This window comes from Miniopterus schreibersii (genome assembly GCF_964146895.1).
Source record: "Miniopterus schreibersii genome assembly, chromosome: 13".
In the NCBI taxonomy this organism is placed as follows: domain Eukaryota; kingdom Metazoa; phylum Chordata; class Mammalia; order Chiroptera; family Miniopteridae; genus Miniopterus; species Miniopterus schreibersii.
Genome location: NC_138113.1, coordinates 11,099,557 through 11,124,403, shown reverse-complemented (window position 1 = coordinate 11,124,403; position 24,847 = coordinate 11,099,557). Strand labels below are relative to the sequence as shown.

Genomic DNA, 24,847 nt, shown 5'->3' with positions numbered 1-24,847 from the left:
CCTGGCTCGCCCTCGATGGGTAATCCATTCTTAGGGTCTTGGTCCTGCGAGCATTTTCAGTTCTTTTGGGCCCCCCGGTTTCTTCGCCCTTGCTCTTTTTTTTTTGCCAGGAAACCCCCTTCTTCTCTCATGTCTGCCTCTTTCCTGTTGATCCTTCAGGTCTCAGCTAAAAATCCCCTCCCCAGAGGAGCTTCCCTGACCCCCAGTATTGGTTAGGTGCCTCTGGACTCGCTGTCATTGCATCCTGCCCTCTGTTCATAACACTCAGTACCCTGAAATGATACAATTAATCAAGTGTTCATTGAATACGTTTCTCCCCTGCCAGACTCTAATCTCCTTGTTTGTCTGGGTCATCACTATATCCCCAGCACTAGCAAAGCGCTGGGGACATCTTAGAAGATTTGAATAAGTAAATGAAAGATTGACAAGGGCAGCAGCCACCCCCAAACCCCAGCCACCCAGCAGAAAGTGACACAGGGAGTGTTCCACAGCGAGATGGCGGCTGGGATGGGACTTTTAGTAAGTAAGCGAGTGTCTGAGAGCATAACTATAAAAATAAGGAATCCTAAATTGCTGTCTAATGCAGTCTTATTGCCGGGTTTAACACACTGGCCGGGGAGTCAGCAGATCTGGGTTCCAGTCCCGGATCTGGCACAAATCATGACAAATAGCATATTTGTAATGCTTCACAGTTTACAAGGCATTTTCACAGATAGGATCTCATTAAACCTCCAATAAGCAGCTTTTAGAGGCCTGTTGGGAGCAAGGAGAAGAGGGAACAAGTTGGGTTCCAGACCCAGCTCTGCCGTCACCTCCCCACACGATCTCAGGCAAGTTTCCTCTTGGGCTCATCTGCAAAATATAGGGGTCCAATGATATGATCAGTAAGGTTTGTCTGTGGAAATTTAGGGCTAAACTCCAGGACTGCTCCAATCAGAAAGCCAAGTAGCAGGGCAGCTCCCCAGAGGCTCCTAGCAATACTGTGAGAGCCCCAGCCAGCTGTCACATGAAAGCAGGACAGACACTAGGACTTCTGCGTAGGTGATTTACCTGAGAGCTGGTCCCGGGGAGCAGGAGTGAGGGACTGGGGAGAGAGGTGGGGGAAGAGGAGAGGCCTAGCTAGGTGAAAGTATCCAGTCACTTCTGTCTTGAAGAGCCAGGCCCTCACTGAGTCCTGCTGAGAGGCCACAAACCCCTCCCAGAGCTGTCTACCCCCAGGAGTGTCACCCTGAGCTCTGGGCTGTGCTCACTCACTGACATAGGAGGCTTCTGGATAGAGAAGTCCTGGGGCAGAAAATGCAAAGAGAATCCTTGAGGCAGCACTCTGAGCTGGACCAAGCTCACTTAACCTGTCCTTACAACAGTGCGGGGAGCCATGGCCAGACCTGGGGCACCAGAGCATCTGAGACAAGTCACAAAGGGGCAGGGGCACCACAATCCAGTGCCACACAAGAAGGACACTGGAGCTTTCCTCCTGCACCCCACCAGGTCTCTGGCCTGTGAGTATGAGGCCCCCCATCCACTTTTTGTGGAGCTTTTTGGTGTCCTGGGTCATTGAAAGTGGGTGGGGGTGTCTGTCTACCTGGGCAATTCAGAGGGACCTTAGCAGAGCCTTGGGAAACAAACTCATACTGCTCGGCCATCCTTGAGAAACAGACGGGCTGGATCTATAATGAGGATGCTGGCTGTTCATGGGGCTCCTCCCCTGGGCATCGGCGGTGCTCCCCGAGGTTAACAAGGGTCTGACTGTAGGCGCAGGGTCCCCAGGCCTGGCAGGGGCAGTGCTCCCACTGGGAGACTCTCACCCTGCCTCTGGTGGCAGTGCTTCCTCACCGTCCTTTCATAATTCTGGACCTGCTTCTTTCAGCCTCCCCTTTGGATTTTTTTTAATAAAAAAAGGAACATTGACAGCTTCTAGGATTTTTTTCATCTGCTGTAATAATTCTACTTTCCCCCCAGGCAATGTGAATGGGAGACCAAAGGAAAAAAAAAGGCCTCTTATGAGAAGGTGGAAAAAGCACAAAGATTTAAATTTTTCGATATTACCTGTCCATGTTTTTCCTCTGGGTGAATCTTTTAATCCTCAAATAAATATCAGTCTCCTCTGGAGAAGGAAGGGTCTTGCCCTTCTCAAACGATTGGACCTAGATCTCTGTTTCTCTAACTGTACCTCACGCCACCCCAGATTTCCAAGTGCTGAGTAATAAAGAATTTGGGTGGCTTAAGTCTCTGGCTCATGGGAGGTAACCTCTAAATCCTTGGGATTTCCCAGGTGATAGGAGAGTCTTTGTTATTCAAGTGGGCTGCTCAGATCTTGTCTGAGTTCATGCTGATGAGATGACTCAGGATGGGGGCCAACCCTGTGATTAGAGGGCTGGGGTTTTGAGCCAGATGACATCAGCTCATGCTCTGGGGAAGGAAGGGGGCTGGAGATTACATTCAATCACAGGACCAATGATTCGGTCAATAATGCTGATGTAATGGAACCCCAATAAAAACTCTAGACACCAATGCTCAGGTGAGCTCTTCCTAGTTAGTTACATATCTGTGGTCCAGGAGGGTGACAGATCCTAAGGACATTCGGAAGCTTCCCATGTGCGACCCTCTGAGACCTCATGTTATGTGTCTCTTCATTTGGCTGGTCCTGGTTTGAACCCTTTGTAATAAAGCTGTAGTCTTAAGTATAGTGCTTCCCTGAGTTCTGTGAGTTGTTCTAGTGACTTGTCAAACCCGAGTGGCCACTTGGTCGGAAGGACAGGTAGCCCGAGAACCCAGAGCTTGCGCCTGGTGTCTGAGGGGAGGGGAGTCTTGGGGAGGCCTGTGCCCTTGACCTGTGAGCTGCACTAACTCTAGGTGTATCTAGCTGCTTCCCACCACTGCCTGGGGAGCCCTACTCGCCTGTCAGGAGACTCAGTCTCCTCCAAACATAGGCCCATCCCCACCCTCTTCCCAGATCCAGAGGCGGAAAGCTACCCTTGAGTTGAGCCCGGGTGGGTCGAACACAGTCGGGGGAAGGTGATACATGGCACGGTGAGCAGCCATCATGCTTGAAGGCAGTGGCTGGTGTGAGGTGGGCCTGGACAGAATTCCCCACCCCGTCTCCCTTCCCCACTGCCCGTGTCCAGGCTTCAGCCTGCTCCTCTGGGGGGCGGAGGGGGGTCACCAGGGCCCTCTGGATCAGCCCCCTCTGGCTTCCCAGGCCCCTCTAGCTACTCTCACCACAGTGTTCTCCCCCTGGCCTGGCTATGGAGCCTTTCCTTGGTGTGTGCAAAGAAAAGAGAGCTTATTCTCTAAAACTGCTCAGATCTTCCTCCCAAATATCCACCCTCTAGACTTGCCATGAATGACGCTCCAGCCTCTCCCAAGCTGAATAATTTCTTTCCCACTTAAATGTGCAGTCTATGGAAGATTCACTCTGTTTCCTATGTGTTAGCTCCCGCCACAGCAACCCTACTCTCCCCCAGGCACTGTAAATGGGAAACTAAAAAACTGGTTTAAACAGTCTATTAGGATGAGCTAGTCCCTCTGCATAAATGCTCAGTGCTTTGGGTTTTGTACCACTTTCTCTACTCCAAGTCAGTATCCGGCAGCACTTGGGGCGCTTCCCTGGCCACGGAGGAGGTGTACTTAGATCCATGCTTGTTCTGTGCATTTTTGCTGGGGTCCAACAAGGCATGACGGTCACACCTGGCCTTATGGACAATGTGCCAACACGCACCGTGGGCGTCTGTTGTCCCATTTGTCCCTGGGAGAGTGCCTTGTCATTCTGGCCTGCCTGGGCTTGAGCTCTCAGCCCCTCTGATCCATGCCCTGGAACATGTGGGGACTTCAGGATCCCCTCCTGGCGAGGGAGGCTAGGAGCCCTGCCTTAGTCATGCCTCCCCCTGCCACTGGGCACCTTGGCTCTGCACCATGCTGGCAACAGCCTAGAGTACAAGGCCAACTTCTAGAAGTGCGCAGCCCCCACTCCCCCCACAGGCCAGCTGGAAGAGGCGTGACCCAGGCGCTGAGATGCTCAGCACCCGGGGAAGATTCTGAGCACACCGCCTGCACCGTCCTTCCTGGGCTGTGAGCTCATGACAGTCTGGCGTCGTCACTGTCTTCTTCACCCCGTCTCCAAGAACAGAAGGGCAGTCTTTTGCCCTTCTCCCAGTCTGCCAGGATGCTCCTGTAGATTCCACAGGCCTGCCTCTTGCCACACCAAAGGAATTTAGAAAATCCATTCTCCAGACCAAGCGTGGCTTTCCAGGCTGCTGGGCAAGATCTACCCTCGTCCTCAGCATCAAATAACTACAGTGGGTGGAGCCCCTAACTATAAGACTCACAAGCTGAGGAAATAGATCGGAAACTGTTTGAAAATATAATATCTCATTTATGCATGTCTTTAAGAATATTTATGGTGGGCCTACCATGTGCTGGGCACTAAGTTAGGACATACACACTCCTTGTCATTGTTTTTAACAACAGCTTTATTAAGAAATAATTGACATACCATACAATTCAACCTTAAAGCATACAACAGTTGTACGACCATCACCACCATCTAATTTTAGAATATTTTCATCACCCCCAAAAGAAGCTCCATATGCAGTAGCAGTAACCTCCCAACTTCCCCTCCCCCCTGCTCCTGGCAACCACCAATCTACTTTCTGTCTCTATGGATTTGTCTACTCTGGACATTTCATATAAATGGAATGATATAATATGTGGCCTTTTGTGACTAGCTTTCCTAATTTTGTATAATGTTTTCAAACTTCATTTATGTTGTACCATGCATTAATACTTCATTTATTTTTACAGCAGAATGCTCCATTATATTGGATATGCCACGTTTTATTTATACATTCAGTAGTTGATGATCATTTGGGCTGTCTCTACTTTTTTTGGCTATTATGAATAATCCTGCTATGAACATTTTTATGTAGACTAATGCTTTCACTTCTCTTGGGTATGTACCTAGGAGTGGAATTGCAGGGTCATATATGTTAAAAAACAAAATTCATCTGATTAAATTTTAAGGATCTTATTAGCTTTATTCAACAATTTGTAAATGGAACAGCAGCTAATCTAGCAAACAGAAGTTCTGAGGAGCTGTACAAAATGAAAGACTTTTACTTGTTTTATGAGAACAAGTAAGTTATATTAGCAAAAAACAGATTGGTTGTGGCAAGGTCACTTTCCTTTAGGGGATGGCAGGGATCTATCAGGCAGATGACCTCACTAGTGCTAATTAGGTGAGCCCTGATTGACTGGTTTTAAGGTTCTATTTCTGGGACAGCCTGAACTGTAATTTAGTTAAGTCTTGGTTTGATAATGTGGGGCTTAGCATAAGTGACTCCATCTTGGGCCTGTTGTCTTATTTTTAACATATGATAACTGTGCTTAACATTTTGAGAAACTGTCAAACTCTTCTCTAAAGTGGCCACACCATTTAACATCCCCACCAGCAGTGCACAGGGTCCGGTTCCTCTGCATCCTCACCAACACTTACTCTGTTTCTGACTTTGACCATCCTGGTGGGCGTGCTGTGCTGTCTCACTGTGGCTTTGATTTGCGTCTCCCTGACAGCTAATGATGATGGGCATCTTTTCATGTGCTCACTGGCCATTTGTACGTCTTCTTTGGAGAAATGTCTATTCAAATCCTTTCCCCATTTTTTTTAGTTGGGCTATTTGTCTTTTTAGCGTTGAGTTATAAGAGTTCTTTATATATTCTGGATACAAGGTTTTTCCCCTCAGCCCATTTTGAGAGACATGTAAATCAAGGTCAGAGCAGGTGTTGCAGCTTGAACAGTTGGTAAAGTTCATTGCAAGGTGACAGAAACCTTGCAAAAAGCACGTTCCATCCCACCCAAGAGGGTTCAAGCAGGGGCAGGCCCTGGGGAGGAAGGATGAGAGCTGCCCTGGCAGGATGGGTCTCCTGCTGCTCAGCTACACCCCTTTCAAAATCCCTGCGGAAGAGGGGTTTGGATGGAGGCAGATGGGGATGTTGGTTGGCTAGTGTATTGAAGGAAGAACCTTATGGGGCGGGGATTTTTCTTTGTTTCTTTTCTTTTAAGGAGCATAAGCTTTCATTTCTTGGGTAAATGGATGATACACAGAAAAGCATTTTGGAATTACAAAGGGATATGCAAATGTAAGGTGATATTCTTCTTGCTGCTATTGTCATTTGTAAGAATCAATGAGACACACACCTCTCTCTCTCTCTCTCTCTCTCTCTCTGTCTCTCTCTCTGTCTCTCTGTCTCTCTCTCACTCTCTCTCGGATAAAATCACAGAAACTGTGTGCATGGTGGGGCAGCCCTGGGCAGGAGTTGGGGAGGATGCTGGGGAGGAAACTAAAGGAGAGAGGAGGGTAGCAGAGCTTGCAAACTTTGGCTACATGTGTGGGGAGAGAGATAGAGAGATAGAGAGATATTTGTGTTTTCTGGCCTATTCCTGCACCACCTGTACAATTACTTACTCAGCATTTTTCTTTATATGTGCTCCTATCTCTTTTCATTAAACAGATATATTTATAAAGGAAACCTTATCTCACAGTTATAAATGGCAAACCTGCATCGTTTTCAAAATGGAAGGAAGTATATAAACAAATGTCGTGAAAACCAAACAGTGTTATTAAATTCTAGCTGGATGCTCTTACCTCCGGGCCTGAAAATCTCTCCCCGCTTGGCCTGCGTGGCTCACCTCTCCGTGGCCCGCAGGTCTCCACTCAAATGGAGCCTCCGCAGCCCCCCCCCCGCTTTATTGCTTTCTCGGCCCTTATCACTGTCTCAGGGATGCTGGTGTGTCTGGCTCCGAGGGCAGGGCTTTGTCTGTCTCATTCACTCTATCTCCTCTGCCTACCTCAATAAACAGTTGTTGAATAGCTAAAAGCTCTGAGCTGCAGGATGTTCTCCAGTTTGTTTCCTTCTAGCGAGTGTCAACAGGGTGTTAAAGGCACCCACCCGCCTGTGCCGCACCGCCACTGGCACCTCGATTAACAGGAGGCCTGAGCGAGACTTGAGAAGGAGCAGCCTCTGGGGGTGTCACCCACAGCTCACCTGGCTCCCACCCCGTGCTGTGGGAATCCCTGCAATCCAGCGATGGCCTGCATCTGCAATCCAGGCTTGAATCCTCCCCTGCCCACTTGCCTGAGGGCTCTCACAGCATCACTGAGCCTCCCTCAGCAGCTTCTGCCTTCCCCAGGGTAGAGGAGCTAAAGGAGCGGTACCCTGCTCCTCACGGAGCTCTGTGTGCACGACAGGAGACAGCTTATATGGACACAGCTGGCAGAGAGAAGCTGCTCAATAAATGATGGCAGAAGCTCCAAGGGCTTAGCAGAAGATGGGATTTAATTACTGGCTTGGCCTGCTAAAGTCCTACCCTTTCTTCCAGGCCCAGCTGTAAAAACTAATAATATCACTTACCCTTTAATGAGAATTCATTGTGTGCCCAGTAGCTTGTACGTAAGAGCTAAATAAATATAGCGTTTTATTTTATCCTTGCATTAATCTTGTAAGGAGGGAGTTACTGTTCCCATTTTACAGATAAGGGAACTGAGGCGAAGAGTAGTTGTATGACTTGCCACGCTGATGCAGCCAGGCCATATTCTTAACTACGACATTATAACAACCACTTAAATGCTACCACCTACGTGAGGACTTCCTGCCCAGTGGTCTCCCCTCTTCTAAATCCTCATAACTCCTATTATACCTCTGATGGCATCTGCTCAGTCTCCGTGTGTGTGTGTGTGTGTGTGTGTGTGTGTGTGTGTGTGCATTTGTGTGGCAAGTATCCATTTCCTGAGGGCTGAGACCACAGTCACTCATTTCTCCCCACGGTCAGGCCAGGTTCCGAACACACTGTGGGTCCTCCACCTGTGTCTGCCAAGTCCACGAGGGACTGGGGTCTCCTGGGTTTCTTCTGCTGGTCTCCACCTCCAGGAAAGACAGATGAAGAAAAACGAGCAGTTGATTTCCAGAGATAGAAATTAGCTGCAACAGAAAGCCCTTGGGGTATTTACCTAGGAGAGCGTGTGGAAGGACCTAGGAACCCACACAGCACGGTGAGGGTGCGTGTGCAGACCACCAGGGAGGTGGGAGCGGGAGATGGTTTGGGGAGGCTCCTCCTGGCCTGGATCACTAATGCTGGGTGGGCTTCTCTGTCTTTCCAGCTTAACTCTTCCCCCTGCTCTTCTTACATCCCCCAGGAGGTAAGAAGAGGAAAGAGTGATGCTAGGATATTGATCCCATGTGTGTTGGGCCAGGGCTGGTAGCATCTCTGTGGTGACTGGCACCAGGATTTTGCACTATCCTAGGCGGCTTCTCTACACCCTGACCTTGCCTTTGTGGCAAGTTCCATAAAGTTCCCTTTTTAGACCCTCTTCAAATTACCCTAATTTGAACCCTTTGTTCCTGCAGGGACCCTGACTGATGGGGTGAAATGTCCCTTTTGTGTCCCCACACCTGGCACAGCGCTTGGCACATGGTTCCCATAGCTAATGTCTGTCTAGCTCTTATTATGTGCCAGGCATTGATACCTGTATTAACTCAAATAACCCTCACAATATTCCATGATTATCATTCCCATTTTATAGTTGAGGAAACCAAGACACAGAGGTTGAATAACTTGCCCAAGGTTACATGTCAGCATGGGCAGAACTGGGATTCGAACCCAGGCAGTGAGATTCCTGAGCCAACAGTATGGACTCAACCCTGCCAGTGGGCTGCCAGTTTGTTGCTTAGGGGGTGGTGTCTATTAGCCTCGAGAACCAAAAGAACCCATTTCTTTGCCCACTCAGAAGCTCAGGTAGGATGGGCAGAAGGTGGAATGCAGGTCACCACGGCAACCAGATCACCTGGTCAGGCAAACTGGTGAGCCCTGGGGGCAAAGGTTCTGCTGTCAGGAGAGAGAAAGGTGTGGCCAGCATGGGACAGTGTTTGCGGTACCAGATACACTGGGAGGACCTGGAAGAGTACCAGGTGGGTAGATCAGGCTGGAGACTCTGGGCAGAGGAGGCAGCTTCCTGAGGCAGGTGGGGTGAGCAGGAGAACTCTTACCTGAAGCTCTAGAGTCTGCCAGTCAGAGTAGTGGTGGCCCTGGCCTTTGCTAAGGCCCAGTCTAGGCCTCCGAGGCCTCCTTTCCACCTGTCTCCTGCTCACAGCCTGGTTTTAGTCTTGTCTCTGATTCTCTCTCCAGGTCTGTGCCAACAAACTCCTTGCCAAGACTGTCAGACACAGGGGAGGGGGAAGGGCACCGTTTCCTTCTCTGCCACCACCTCAGGCATCACTGCTGAGGGCTGGGGTGCCTCCATTTCCCTGGCTGTGGGTGAGAGTGTGTGCTTTCCACCCCAGCCCCCGAAGCTCCCCACTCTGCGGGAGGCCAGGGCAGGGCTGGATGGAGTGGGCAGGTCACCTCTCCCTGTTTTGTTGTAGGCCCTGACCTTCCTGACCAGAAATGAAATCCTGTGGTGAGTAAAGGGGCCCCTTTTCCCTCCCCCTGAGCTGGGATCCTGCCCGGGTCCCTGCCAGGTGCTCTGTGGTCCCTGCTCAGAGCCACAGAGCCCTGGAGATGAGGCTGCACAGAGCAGGCAGAGACCCCAGGCCCAAGGGTTTGAGGTGATTCCCAGGCCCGACGAGGGATGAGTAAAACGTCAGGCTTTAGGCTGCTGGGGGATCCAAGGCAGGTTTCTTCATAGAATCGCAGAGGTGGACAGGGCCTCCATGGGGTAATGAGGAAACGGAGAAAGGACTCAGGAAACAGGCCTGAAGCCTGTTTGGACCATTTCCTGGCTGGGTAACCTTGGTGTGCTAACTGAATCTCTCTTGGCAACCCCCACTTCAGCGCCTGGTATGTGGCAGACACTGTGACTGCACTGGGGGGTAAGGGTGAGCGTGCCGTCCCTGCTCTCGGGCAGGTTTCTGTCCAGTGGGGAAGGCTCCAGGCCAAAGGCACCCATCACGATAACCCCACGTGGGATCCCAGAGGAGTGGAAGGCGTGAGAGAGAGATGGGTGAGTGCCCAGCCCAAGCCAGGTGCTCAACAAAAACTTGTTAGATGAATAAATGAGCTCACTAAGGCATGGGGTGGGGTGAGGCTGGAGGAAAGACCACTTTCAGACCCTCAATGACTGGGACCCTCTCCCCTCATTGTCTCTGCTGGGACTCATTCTCCCCCGCTGTGCTGTCTGGCCTGAAAGCCTCACTTCCCACTCAGAGTCCCAGAGGCCAGTGACTTGGCCACAAGCACGAGACTCCCCAGGCACGAATGGGGACTGAGTGAAGGCCAGGACACAGGGTGCTGTGGAGACCAGGGCCAGTCACGGGACTATATTATTTTCCTTTGAAAATTAAAATCCATTCATTGTTTTAAATATAGAAAAAAATATGACAAAACTCCCAATGACTCATATCCTACTACCCTACTGAGATTTTCTAAAAAGTAACTCTTGAGTAAAAATAAGATAGAATTTTAAAACATAATATGTGAGCATGGCTAGAAAATTCGAATAGCATAGAAAGTTCTAAATGAAAAGTAAATGCTTCCCTCCAGTTTTCCCAGGCCTTGTCCCCAAAGGTAGCCACTGCTCAGTCAGGTTCTCATTTAGCCTTTCAGGAGAATCTTTCCTAGAGAGACCTACATATAATGCCTTCAAAAGCTGTATCCCATTCATACTATAGCATTTACCCTTTATAGTGTAGCGTTCATACACTCCTGGATCTTTTTTTTAAGTTTTCATCTTGGCTGGTTTTACTTAAAGTGCATGAGCTCTGCCTCATTTCAGTGGCTATGGAGCTTTCCTTCTACGGAAGAACCACAATTCATTTTACCAACCCCCTGTAATGCACACGTAAGTTGTTTATGGTTTTCAGTTTTACAAATAATGTTATATTAAACATTTATTCACAAAGAGCTTATCCAAAAGGTGAGAATCAATCCATCGGAGAAATTTGTAGCCACTGAAAGGGAGACTTTGCCAGCCTCTAGGCCCTGTCCTGGCCATTCCTGGAACAGTAGAAGGTCAGCAGATGGGGTGGTGACAGGCTTGCTTCCTGGAAACAGAAGTCCTGGATCCTCGGCTCTGTCACCTCCTAGCTGTGTGACTGTGGGTGAGTTTCCTACCTTTGCTGAGCCTCAGTTTCCACAGTCATAAAAAAAGTGAGATACAAGAGTAGTGGAACCTACCCTCACGTGGTTGTTATCAAGACATTAGATGATCTAACTCACGACGGGCCAGAGCAGCGCCCGGCACAGGGTCAGGCTCAGTGTGCTCATTGTTACTTTCATGGTGTTTTCATCCCCTTTGACAAGGAAACCAGCTCAGAGAAATGACTTACCCAAGTCACACACCTTGGAAGTAGCCGACCATGGGACTAAATGTTTAAAGGCTAAAGATAAGGCTATTTATAAATTAGCTGCAGGCTGTCCCACGGACAAAGGACTAGTGACCCCATGGCTCAGGTCACCAAGCCCATGATGGGCCTAGGGAACGGAAATCGAGGCCTGCACTGGAGCTGTGTTCTCAGTCCTGCCTATACCAGAGAGACGTGAGTTTATAGAACCTATAGGTGCCTGGGCCATACCCAGGCCTTAGATGAAAATCTCCAGGGGTGGACATGGTTCCTTTCACAAGCCCTCTACACGATTCTAATGACCCACTTGAAAACCACTAAATTAGAGGATCTATCACAGAGGCAAGGGGTGAACAGAGAGAGATACAGAAACTGTCATAGAATGCCTGAACTGGAGGGGGTGGGGATCACGGAGACTCATCTTATACAGGAGAAACTGAGGCCTGAGAGGGGTTGTGGCAGGTTCAAGGTGCCCCAAGGGTGCACAGTGGAGCTGGTCCCCTCCTCTCCGAGGGCAGACAGCCCCTCCCTGTGTCTGGGCTAGGTGTGCAGAGAGCCACAGCCTGCGCTGCAGGATTTCTGGCAGGCTGAGTGTGTGAGTTTTTTAAATGGCTTTGACTTTGAGTCCATTAGTGATTAATTCAGGGCTCCACTTAGAGCCGGCTGATCCATATTTGGAGGAGGAGAACATTCTGTGGCAGCTAAGATGCAGCCACGATTCATGTGCGGGCAGCCCACTCACCCTGTGGCCTGGGAAGGCATGAAATCCGGGCAGCGCCCTCCCCACAGCACCCCTTCCCCAGAAGGCTCTCCAGAGGGGTGGGGCTGGGAGTGCCTCACCTAGGTGGGGAGGAACACTTCAGGGGTGGGCGGCAGAGCCCAAAGAATCTGGTTTAGTGTTCAGACCCCACTCCATCTCTTCCAAGCTGTCTGACCTTGGGCACAACCCTTAAACTCTCTGTGCCTCAGTTTACCCATCTATAGAAATGATCACTCCTATGCCGCTCCCAGGGTTGTTGGGAAGATTCAATGAGACAATGGGCTTGAGTGCACCCAGCACATGGCGCTTGGTAAACAAGAAGAGGGCTTCAGGGGCAGGAGAGGTTCCTTCTGTCTCCCTCCGCCATCCTGACACCTCTGGGCTCCTGAGGAAAGAACCAGGGTGTCTGCAGCTCTGGCTTTCACTCTTACCACTGTGTGACCTTAGGCAAGTTACTTTCCTCCTGGAGCCTCAGTTTCCTCATCTATAATTAGAGATAATGGTCCTATCCTGTAAGACTGTTATGCAGGGTCTATGAAAAATGTTCCTGAGAGTCGGCAGCATGCGGCAGGCACTCCCAGTGGGAAAGCCGGATGGGGGGCAGGGGGAGAAGTCTGCCCTGAGCACTAGCCAAATGGGTACATTGCCTCAGAGAGTTCTTAAAAATTAATAAAATTTACTGAAAGTCAGTTTGCTTTTTATGATCACCGCCCCCCTGCAGTTCTAACAATAACAGTGATAAAATACTCCTCTGGGCTGGGGCAGATGACTCCCATGGCCCCCTTCCCCTGCAGGATGACTCTCCTGCTTGTGTATTTCAGTCCCCCCCAGTGCTTTCCTGGGGAATTCTCCCCCCATCCATCCCACAGCCCGCTTTTCGGCTCCCTCCCAAACTTGTCCCCCATGGTATGCTGGGTGCACTGGAGCCTCAAGGATGTTTCTGGAAGGGTGGGGTGATTTATAACTGCTTTTTCTGTGTCAATCAGTCCTGAGTCCCTTTCCTCCAAAGAGCACAGTGGGGGGGGGGGCCTTGCTGGCCTCTACTCCCCAGCCCATCACGTCTCTCTTCTCAGCATCCACGACACCTTCCTGAAGCTCTGCCCTCCTGGGAAGTACTACAAGGAGGCGACCCTGACCATAGACCAGGTCAGCTCCCTGCCGGCCCTGCGGGTGAGTCCAGGACGGTGGGGAAGGCTGGGGGGTGCCACTGGGACCTGCTGCGGAGGGGCTGAAAGAGCTGCTCTGGGTTCCTCCCGCGAAGTGGGTGGAGCGGAGGGCATGGCTGGCAGTTCCCCGTGCTCCCCACGGTGCCCTGCACTCAACAGGCTGCGCTCCCTGAGCTGTCGGCGCCCCCCACTCCCAATCTTTTAGGGACCATCCTCAAGCCTTTGTCCCTTTTGTGAATAGACAGACCTTGCCCTTCCCCCAGAGGTGCACAATAAGAGGGCTCTATAATCACTCCTGAGATTTTAATTAAAATTTGTTCAACGCATGGAGAGGCGATGTCAGGCTAACAAATCACAGTGGTGTCGGGCTTCCGGATTTTTCATTCAGATCTCGGTGGAAAAATGCTTTGAATTTGTCACTGTGCAATAGGACCCATCTTCATTTCTGTCTGGAATAAGGTGCACTCTGAGAGCTATGGGCACCTCTCAGAAGGGGGCAGGGACCTGGGGGGAAGGTACCCTGAGGGAGAGACCACATGGGTGGAGGGGACACACATTGAATAAGGGCTACAAAGTGACAGATCTCCGTCAGAGACAGAGAAAGAGCACAGAGCTCGGGCTTGACGTAGAGGCAGGAACAGAGAAGACGAAGAAATGGGCAGGGGTGTGGAGGGTGGCCCACACTTGGGTATCCAAAGGAGGCCGGCCTACATGCATCGGAGCCCTCCTCGCCTCCCTGGTCTGTGGTTCTGACCTGGGGCGTGGTCTTACTTTCTTCTGTGTCATCCGTCACACTGTGTCCCAGGCTTCGGACTTTCATTGTCAATGAAATCCCCCCCACCCCTGCCCCAATTCATTTTTTGAGGAAGGACTAACTAGAGATGTCAACTTTCCAATTTTGCCAAGTAAGGACATTAAAAAATATGTCACTCACCTAATCATCATTTTATGTTTGAACATGTTCATTTTAGAACAGAAATGGAAGGTTCTAATCCTGGAAGCAGGAACAGTGCTTTCTACTCACATCCCACTCTATCCTATTTTTCTCCCTTTCTTACTGGTTGTCAAGACCTTTGTCACTGACCACCACTGGCCCACAGATTACTTTTGGGGGTTTAGATCTAGGACTAAAATCCCCCTCTGTGTCTTTCCAATCCCGGGTGAAGCAGAAGACTTGCTTCCCAAGTGAGCAAGGAGAGCCTGCCGGGAGGTGGGGGCCCGAGTGTCCCTGTGTTCTCTGAGGCCCCAAGGACGGGAGCTGAGCTGCGTGACTCACACTGCCCAGAACACATCTCTGGAAAAGGCTTAAAGAATGGGGCCCCAGGGAGCTCCAGGCACGGCTGTAACTTGGCTCAGGGGCTTGAGTGGTCTGGGAAGAAAGCTCTGTTTTCTTAACTTGGTTTCACGCATGGAGAAAGTGGGTTGGTTGGTTGGTTAATATTGGGAAGGGTCTGCCCTTCAGCAGAGAGCAGGGGAGAGAGCGGCCTGGGCAGCAGAGGGTAGTGGGGAAGCCTGATGCCAGTGCCCTGCCTCTTCCACTCAGAAGCTTTCTGTTTTCTCTTTGCTGCTCTATTTGGTGTATTTAAAAGTAAATTAGTTCAGTGTTTCTGTTCTTGTAAATAACAATCTCGCTTTCTGTAAACATAATGAGTAGTGGTGTGGTGTGACCCGGGTTTCTAATTTCCGGGCCCAGAACTGTGGGTGGCAGGACCTGTGGGAAGATCTCAGGGTCTCAGATCGGGGCTGCTGGAAGCTTGCACACTGAACAGGGCCACTGCTCTCCTCTGGCCTCTTCCCCCCTCCCACCCTGGGGTTCCTGCAGGTGGGTGGTCTGTGCACAGCTGGCCCCTACTACATCCTATCCCAGCATCAACCCTGAAAACATAGAGTGATTTGGAAACCTGCCTGACTGAGGTGTCAGGAGGCACTCCAGGTGTGGCTCCTGAGGTTTTAGCTCCATCTCAGTTATTTTCTGTCCCCAGTTTTTCTGAGCCTTTCTGAAGCCTACTTACAGGCTGGGCCTATCAGCTTAGAATAGCTTGCGAAGAACTCACTCTCAAGGCTTTCAGCAATGAGAAGTCCTCATGTTTATTCAAGAAATCACCAAGGAGGGGCAGGGATGGGAATGCATTTCTTTAAAGATTCTTTAAAATTGATTTTTAGAGAGAGAGGGAGAGAAAGGGAGAGAGAGAAACACCAATGTGAGAGCAATACATCTATCTGCTGCCTCCTGCACACCCCCTACCGGGACCAAGCCCGAAAAAACCCCAGCAAGTGCCCTGACCAGGAATCAAACCAGCAACCTTTTGGTGCACAGGAGACACCCAACCAGCTGAGCCACACCAGCAGGGTGGGAATGTGTTTTTAAATTATTATTATTATTATTTTCGTTTTTAAATCAAAATTATTCATGCATGCCAAGAGTCAAGTTGCTGTGTGTGGGTTACCCTCATCTCCCTTCTCTGGAAGCAACAATTTTCAGCTCTTAGATGATTCTTGTTATTTGCCTCCAAAGGGCACACTTATATTACCCGTTCTTAATATCTCAGCCTTGGACTTCCTCTTAGAGAAGAGGTTTAGCTCTCCCCCCACCCCATACTCATCCTATACATCATTCCCTCCCCCTGCCCTCCCAATAGAGTTATATAATAATTTGGGTTAGATCAATATTCATTGTTACATTATTATGACTGCACACACTATTCAGAGCTGAGCCATGAAATAAGCTATGCTTTTTTCCCCCCTTTCTGCACATTTTGTTGTTGTTGCCTTTCCCGGTGTAATCACTGCTTTTGCTTAGTTTTCTACGTTATCATTAAGTTGACACCAAGCCTCTGCCAATCATCTGAATCTCCTCTAAAGGCATTCAGAAGTGAGACATTTTTTATACATTCCATTTTCTTGGCAAGTTTTCTCTTGGAGCCTTCAGGCCTGCTCGAATCAGGATTGGGTTGCCTGCTAAGCCTGGTACATGTTGTCACTCCAGGATCTCCTATCACAATCACCCAGATTCTTTTCACCTGTCCCTTGGATCTGCCATTTCCATTCTTCCTCTCTCTCTGTTTACTCCCTTGTTTTGCTGGAGCACATTCTCTAATAGCTTCCTGATAAAGGGTGCATGGAGGTAAATGCTCTGACACCTTACATACCTGAAAATGTCTTTTTCTCCCCTCACTCTTAATTGAGAGCTTAGAGGAAATTGAATTATAGGCTGGATATCAATTTTCTTCAGAATTTGGAAAGCATTACTCTATTGCATTTAAGCTTTTGCTGTTGTTATTGAGAAGTTTCCTGATGTTTTTTTGTGTAGCCTGTTTGTTTTTCTTTCTGGGAACTTTTATGCTCTTTGCTTTGACCCCTACTATTCTGAATTACAAACAATGTTAGTGTGGATCCTTTTCTCCATGTACCGGGCACACTGAGGACCCATTTGGTGGAAACTCCTTCAGTTCAAGGACATTTCTATGAATTATTCCTTTGATAATTTCTCCCCTTTGTTTCCTTTGTTCTCCTTTCTGGAACTCTAACATCCTGATGTTGCACATCCTGGGTTGGTCCTTTACTTTTCCTCTCTTCTACCTTTCATCTTCCTCTCTTGGTTCTTCCTGGGAACTTTCCTCAACTTTATCTCCAACTCTAATTGGGTTTTTCACTTCTGCGATCATGCTTTTGATTTCCAAGAGCTCAGTTTTATTCTTTGTTTATTCCTTTTTTTAAATAGTATCCTCTCTTCTTTTCCTGGAGGCAGTATTTTCTCCGACCTTTTCTCCAAATGCTTTTTCCCACTAGCTGGTTTGGGTCTCTGTCTTTCCTGCCAGAGGCCTTCCTGGGATATCTGGTAACTGTCTTCTCATCATTAGAGTGGGGGGTGGGTGCTAAAAAGCTGTTTCAAAGCTCAAGTCCTTGGGTGGGGTTTATCGACTGGGGCTGTCCTTGAGAGTGAGCTGAAGGGGCCAGTTCTTGGGGACACTCTAGAGAAGATGGGAGTGAAGTTCTGGCTGCCAGTATTCTGGAGCTGAGTCTGGGAATAGGGCTGGTGGAGTCTCAGACTGCAGCATGCATGTATTTATTTAACCTCCAGTTCTCAACTGTGGTTGACATCCCCAGAGCAGAAAGCCTGTTGCACTCGTCCCAGAGAACAACCCTCCAATCTTCTGTGGGGGCTGGGTAGGGGCAGTCACCCCACAATGTCAAGTAGGGGGGAAGTCTGTAACTCCAGCTGCCTTTCAAGACTTTCAGTCTGTCCTCTTTTTAGCCGACCTCTATTTCCAGCAAGACCTGTACTGTCAGTTCCAGAGCCTTTAGAGGATTCTGGGATGTGGAACAGGTTGATACTCCACTTTCCCCACTGCAGGCTCAGGGACCTGCTCTCTTGTGCCTGCTGGGTCAGTCACCGCTCATTCATCTGCTTTCCTCGAGTGTCACTGTGTCATGCTGCTGTTCTCTTGCGTTCTCTCTGCTTTTGTAGGTCAAGCCTCTAAAGGCTCCCTTTACTTTAGTCTTACTGGGTGTCAGAGGGAACGGAAATAGATGCGAGTGCTCAATCTGTCGTCTTCCTGAGGAGAAACACCTGCATCCCTGGAGTTCAGTAAACATCTCAGAAGCACCCTCTCCTCATCGCTGCCGTCTCAGGATCCTCCACACACACAGCAGCTGCCCCACACTGTCCTCTTGTGCTTTCCACTCCCAACTTCCCAAACACCCCGCTTGGCTGCTGTCCTCACAGCCTTGCTCCCATGCTGACCCGTCCCCACACCACACCCCAGCCCAGCCAGGCTGCTCTGGGAGCCCCTCCTTCCCCCAAGGACCCCTGGGAAATGGCATTGCTTGTCCTGTTGATTATCAGAGGGAAATTCCCATGGATAAGAGACATTTTTTAGAGGCTGATGAATAGGGGTCCCACACCTGGTTCTCATTCATTCACCCTGTAAGTCGTTGCTGTGCACTTCCTATGTGTTGAGCACCGATTGAGGTTTTGTGGGTTTATGAGGCCTTTTCTCAGGAAATTTGGGGTTAAGAACAAATGGGAGAATCGCAAACCTTGGGGCCTTACAGCGATGATTCTTGACTCCACTGCCAAATGCTGGAGCCCAGGGATGCTCACCCAGGCTACCTGGAGGACACCATCCCTCCTAGAGAGACCCAGCTGAGACACCTTGGTCATGCTCTGTCAGCGTACGCCCCCCCCCCCCCCATTTTAGGATGCTGAGTGGCTTCTGGGGCAGCCAGGCAGGACTGGGAACAGCACCCCTCCCTGAAGGCCCCAGAAGGACCTCCCTAGTGGTCCGCCTGCTGGGCCAGGCCAGTGCTTAGCCGCCCGGCACCTACACTAACTCCCGGCAGCCCTTGGCTGGCTGAGTTATTATCCATGTTGACAGCTGGGGAAGCAGAGGGTCAAAGGGGGTAAGCAATCTGTCCAGTGAAAACTCTGTTATTACAAATGACCGTCCTGCTTCATCTTGCAGAGCCCAGGGCAGAAGGGATCCCAGAGGCCTTTGGGCTCCTGAGCCCCTGTGCCATGGGTGGTGGCACACCTGTCCACCTAAGAAGAGGTTGCAGTGGGAAGGGAGGCAGCACCCGGACTCCAGGGGTCTTCCTGTGCATTTTTTGATCAACTTTGTCAGAGTCTTTTCAAGGCCACCTCTTCACTACACCTCCCAAGAGTGGACAGGCCTTTATAGATGAAGAAACTGAGGCCCAAAGATGGGACATGATCATACAAGGTGACAGGGCCTATCAGAGGCTGAGCTGAGATGGAACCCAGGCTCCCCTCTGCAGCCTAAGCTGTTTCTGCTCCCACCGCATCCTGAGGAAACTCTGAGGTTTGTTCCCTGTGAGGAGCCGGCCTGCTCACTCCTGACATTCACCTCTTGGCTCCCATGAGCTCAGGGCGGCCCTCTGAGCACATCACATTCAGCCAGTGGGCGTAGAATTGAGCACGCAGGGAAAGCAGAGTGCTGGGAGGGGTATCTTTGATCACCTATAGCCCAGACTAGGACAGCTGGCTCCAGTGATAATCCTCATGCTGTATTTAGGCCACCGCCTGGGCCCCTCCCTCACCCTCAGATACTCTCCATGGCTTGCTAAAAATAGAAGCAGATTTCATGGTTACAGCAATTCTGCTTTCCAGCCCCAAATGTCCTGTGCCATTAGTCATGTGCTTCTTGGTTGCAAGCCCTGTTCATGCTCCGCCCCATTTGATTCTCACAGCAGGTCTGTAAAGCACAGTGGTGTTTCCCCACTGACAGACGAGTAAACTGAGTCCATGAAAAGTTAACTGTTCTATGCAAAGCCACAGAACTGCAAAAACACGTTTGCACCCAAGACCTTCTCTTTCTTCTCCATCTTCTGGGGAAGATTGGAAGGTCACCAAGCAGGCGACGAATGCATGCATACATGTCTATGTGTGTGTACAGGTATGTAGCAGGGGGAGGAAGGAAAAAAGGAGAGATGTGGTCTGGGCAGTTGGTGATTGAGGGGAAATGGCTTTTCCCATCTTTAGCTGGGACATCCACCCGAGCCCCACCCTTGGGTGGCAGATCACATATATGTGGCTCCTGTTTTTTGGGGAGGCCTGTACTTAGATCCAGCTCATTTTGGGAGAGCCCCTCTCAGAGCCCAGCCTCTCAGACTTCTGTGGCAGGCCTGGGAATTGTCTGATTCCCAAGCCCCCAAGCCAGGCCCCACCCCTAGTGCCCAGACTCCTGAGTGGGACAAATGTTCCACTGAGAAATGAGAGAGCAAAGGGTGAGCCTCCCAGGCTCCCACACCCAGGCCCCACCTCACAGGGCCTGAGGCCACACAGAGCCTTTCATCCCACTGAAGAGAAGCATGCTGGCTCTTAGAGCCCCCACCCCAGGATACTAGGGCTGACCCAGCATTTCCCCAAATGGAGCTGGTGACTTCAGCTCCCTCACCCAGGGCTGCAGGCATGGCCACCTCAGTCGTCAGCTGGCCTTGTCCCACCCTCCCAGCCTGCCCTGCATCCGTGCTGAAATGTCACACACACATCATCTCATTTAATCCTCAAAGTAACCCATCGAGGAGGGAGTTATTATCCTTGTTCGCAGCTGGGGAGCAGAGGATCAAAGGGGTTAAGCAACTCATCCACATCACACAGCTGATGAAAGGCAGCAGAGTCTCAACCTCCAGCAACCCCCAACTGGGAGGGTCCCCAATTCCCTGATGCAGAGTCAGAGCTGGGAGGGCAATTTGGCAGCTGGCTCACTCCCCGCATTTTCAAGCATCATTAGATCTTTTTCTGACAACTTCATCAGTTAGCAGGGCTCAGAATTGGCAAAAATCCTTATTTAGACATTCAGCCAAAGAATTAAGAAGTGGTTGGTTTCAGAAAAAGCTCAGTGATGTAGGATGCAGTGTTTGCTCTGGGCTGAGCAGTCAGCAGCGGAGAGATGGGGTCTGGCCTCTAGCCTTGGCTGCGCCACTGAGTCAGCGGCCTTGAGCACATTGCTGCTCTTCTCCGGGCCTCGGTTTCCCCATCGTCCAGGTGTGTCATGCCTCCCAGACAGGTAGTTAGGGAAGCCTGGAAAGCGAGGAAGAGCTCTGGGTTTCTAGTTTTAGTTTTTCCCTCCTCTGGCTGAGTGGTCTTGGGCCAATTCCTTCCTTTTTCTTGGTCCCAACTTTCTATCTGGACCAAGGGCAAGGCACAGATGCCCTGTGGCTCTAAGCTGGGATGATGGGGATGAAGGGAGTCTGAAGGGATGGCCAAGGTCAGCCTCCTCACCCAGTGCATCCTGGGTGGGAGATTCTGTACCCTGCAGTGGCGGCCTGTGCGTGGTGCCTCTGGAAGGGGGCGATGCATAAGGACTCCCCACTACTTGCCTGGTGCAACTTGCTCAACCCATATTTCACATTGCTGTGTGGGAGCAGGAACTGAAGAGGTGTTTTGTTTTCATTTGTACAGAGCTTGAGCATTCCCCTGCTGCCTCATATGTCATATCTTAATCAGACCCTCTCATCGACCTCGGAAAGTAGCTCTGTTATTGACTTTGGCTCACAGGGGGGAACATTCAGGCCCGGAGTAACTAAGTGACCTGCCCACAGTCACCCAGTTGGTACCCGGCAAGGGCCAGAGTCAAACCAGGACCATTAACCACAAGTCCAGCTCTCCTTGCTTCTTACCATGCTCCTCACTTCCTGGGAGGTATTTCTCATTCAGCCAAGTCCACGCAGCCCTTTAATTGCTTTTGTCAGTGATTCATGATTTCTCTGAAAGCTCCCAGGAGCACAACGCAACACCCTTGCTTGGAGCACCTGGGAGGCAGTGTGGCGTTGTGGGAGGAGTGGGCTCTGGAACCAGGTGGACCTGAGTCTGGATGCTGAGGGGTAGGTCACTCAACTCCTCAGGGCCTTGGTTTCCTTACCCTTAAGACGGGAATGACAAGTCTCCTTTCCCAGGCTGCCCTAGGATTCAGTGAGACGGGTGGCCCAGCTCTCCCTAGGTACGCACATCACCCATTGCTCCTCCTGGTGAGAGGTACCTGGGACGCAAGGAGCAAATGGCCAGCCCTGGTGCTGGTTGAGCAAAGGGAGGCTTTGGCTGATGGACAGATTGCCTGGTGGCAGAGCCGGCAGTGAAGGGCTGGGCTCCCTCGGTGCGGTGGCTCCACTGGGCTCTGCCCACTGGGAGACGTTCACGTGGCCGAGGTGAGAAGTGAACCCGGGCTTCCTTCCAGGGGTGGAACCGCCTCCCCCCCACCAGCTGCACATGACACTGATGGAATCGTTTAAAAGTATTGCTCGCACCCGAATTCCCCAGCGGCATGGAGGGAACAGGCTGTAGAGGGCTTGGGGACATGCTTGTCCAGCACCCTGGGCCCAGTCCTGCGCTCTCAGAGCACAAGATAAACAAACCCCATCTCAGCTCTTCAAGATCCTGGTCCCAAGGGCTCCTCCCAGCTGCTGCCTTGAGGCTTTATTCCACTCGTGTCTCCCGATAACTTCATTTGTGCCCCCAGAGACCTCAGACTTATTTAAAAATAGAAAAATAAACAACATTGTTCTTGAAGGCCCCCTCCCGCCTTGGGGCCTCCTAACGAGGTGCTGGCCGGGGCTCTGTTCCCAGGATTTCGACCCTCTGCAGGCCTCGGGCATGCGCCGCTTCGGCAGGAACAAGGCTCCCCGCAGCTCCAAAGGGCTTCCCAGCGGCATGAGCGGCTGGCATGGGGGGCGGCGTGTGCTGCCTGCCTGGAGCCGTGGGCCACTGGGGCTCTGCACAGCTGGGGTGCAGGGACATGTTCACTCAGGCCCCGGAAGGGCAGGCCAGGTCCAGCACGGGCCCCACCACAGAGAGACCTGCCAGGGACCCTCCCCTCCTCTTAGCTCTGGCCTCAGCCCCTAACAGAGTCACAGGCCCCTTCTGTGTGCTGGGCTTGGACGACGCCTCCAGGACTCAGCCCCTCAGGTCTCCCAGGCTCCTCAAGCTTGCTGTTGAAAGTCCTGGACTGGAGTTTGCAGTTTGTATGACCTCAGTTTTCCCCACCTGAAAAATGGACCTAATTAGCCCAGCTGGTGTGGCTCAGTAGTTGACCATCGATCCATGTGCTAAGAGGTTACAGTTCGATTCCCGGTTAGGGGACATACCCGGTTGCAGGCTCAATCCCCAGTAGGGGGCATGCAGGAGGCAGCCAGTAGATGTCTCTCTCTCATCCATGTTTCTATATCTCTCTCCCTTCCTCTCTTTCTAAAAATCAATAATAATAATAAATGGACCTAGTCATAGCAGCCCTGCCTACCTCAGAGGGTTTTTCTGAAGACTGGGTGAGAATGGGTGTGACAAAGCTAAAATGCTCCGGGCAGGAGAATGGGATTTGGGGCAGCATTCATAGAGGAACAATAGCATGTGGCTACCCACTTAGGAATGTATTTGGAGAGGTATAGACCCAAACCAGAAGATGAACTGGAGCCTTCTTCCAGGGAACTTGCATTTTCACTGAGCATTTCCTGCCAGGCCATACAGGAGAGGCGCATTGCCAGCCCCTCACTGGGTCTGGGAGCCAAGGCCAGCTCTGCCTGGGGCCCAGCCTTTGGTGTGCAGATTACAAAGCAGAAGAGCAGCAACAACTCTTGCTTCCCACCCTCTAGGAAGAAAGCTTGTTTGCTTGCTTAGCGGATTGTTTCTGGAGTGTACTTTTTTTTTAAACTTGGTTTTTATTTATTGTTAAAATAGCATGTCAGCATTAAAATACATTTTCTAAAAGTAATTCTTTAGCACCCAGCCACCCTAACAGAAGTTGTCATTTCTTATTTTCTTTGGCCACTTTTCCCCCCGAGGCACTATTTATTTTACATCACTGTAGACAGAAATATAATTTTATTTTGTGCTTTTTTTCCCCATTAGGCATAAATGTTCCTTCACATTGCTACATAGTCTGTGTAATTATCATTTTATGGTTGCATAATTGCATTGAGTTCTGATTTTCTAAACCATCCTCTCATTGCTGGACATTAGCATGGTTTCCGGTTTGGGATTATTATTTTTTGCTACTACAAATAATTTCCCAATAAACATCCTAATGTATTATTTTCTTCATTTAAAAAATGCTTTTTCTTAGTTTAGATTTCCAGGTTTTCCCTGGAGGCATTAGGAAGATAGGCCTGTTCATTCCAGGAATCTGAACTATGTAACTATTAAACGATAATAATACTGACTATGTAGCAACATGGAAAAATATTTATGTCTCAAGGGGAGTAAAAAGCACACAATTTAAAAACCTGGGCTCCTAAATATCCTTAATCCAAGTCAATGATAAAAGATAGAGACACAGCACTAGAGACCTTTCTCCAAGTTGACACAGACTCATAAAGGTCACTCTGCATGTGGTTTTGCACGTCGTGGTCCAATCCGTTTTCTCCATCGTCCATGAGGGTGTTGCTCAAGCACTTCCCCAGATGTGCTGCTCTCTCAGCATCTCCTGCTGACTTTGGGATCGGCCCCAGCTCCAGGTCTCCACCTCGTCTAGCAGGTGCCATCCTGGAGGGAGCAGCCGTGGACCGGGGTGCAGAACTCCATCCACATCGCTCCTGTGACCCAGCATTTGCTCACCTCGCCCCCCCCAATGCCAGGACTCACGGGACATTTTTCACTCTTGCCCTTGGCCCTCCTTGAGCTGGAGTCGGCACCAGTCATAGCACGTTCCTTGGCGCTCAGCCTGGACCTGCCTGCTGTCCCAAGAGCTAGACACCTCCGTGCGCATTTTTTTCTCTTCCCATTTTGACGCAGCCTCTTCCTGGAACACACTCCGTGCAAAGAGCTCAGGTTTGAGGGTCAGACAGATCTGGGATCAAGTTCCTGGGCTTTTTCTTATTTGGTTCTTTAACCTCTCTGCTCCTTGCTTTTCTTCTATGCAGTGAACTTACTGATACCTACTGTTTGGGTTGGCATGAAGAATAAATGGGATAATGCGCGTGACTGTGGCTGGCACGGCACCGGATGGACAGAGTGTTTAAGGAGCACCCATCTCTCCCCTTCCTGCTCGCCCCCCTTGGGCCTGAGGGAGGGTATGAATCAAGTGTGATGCTGGCGGCCTGGGCCCCGGTGGGCGCTCACCAGATGCCTAGGTAATGATGA

At 50.5% G+C, this 24,847-nt stretch overlaps 1 protein-coding gene across 2 annotated transcripts in view; it reads left to right on the top strand.

The window, feature by feature from the left end:
- The window catches only part of CIB4 (calcium and integrin binding family member 4), an 82,129-nt gene that overhangs the window by 33,162 nt on the left and 24,120 nt on the right, over positions 1-24,847 (top strand). The window contains exons 1-3 of one of the 2 annotated variants that reach the window (XM_081156704.1): positions 8,890-8,961; positions 9,415-9,449; positions 13,165-13,261. In XM_081156704.1, coding sequence (XP_081012830.1) covers positions 8,908-8,961; positions 9,415-9,449; positions 13,165-13,261 — 186 coding nt within the window. In that variant the 5' untranslated portion in view covers positions 8,890-8,907. Of the gene's footprint in view, positions 1-8,889; positions 8,962-9,414; positions 9,450-13,164; positions 13,262-24,847 lie in introns of those variants that run through there. The other variant, XM_081156705.1, reaches the window with a different exon arrangement.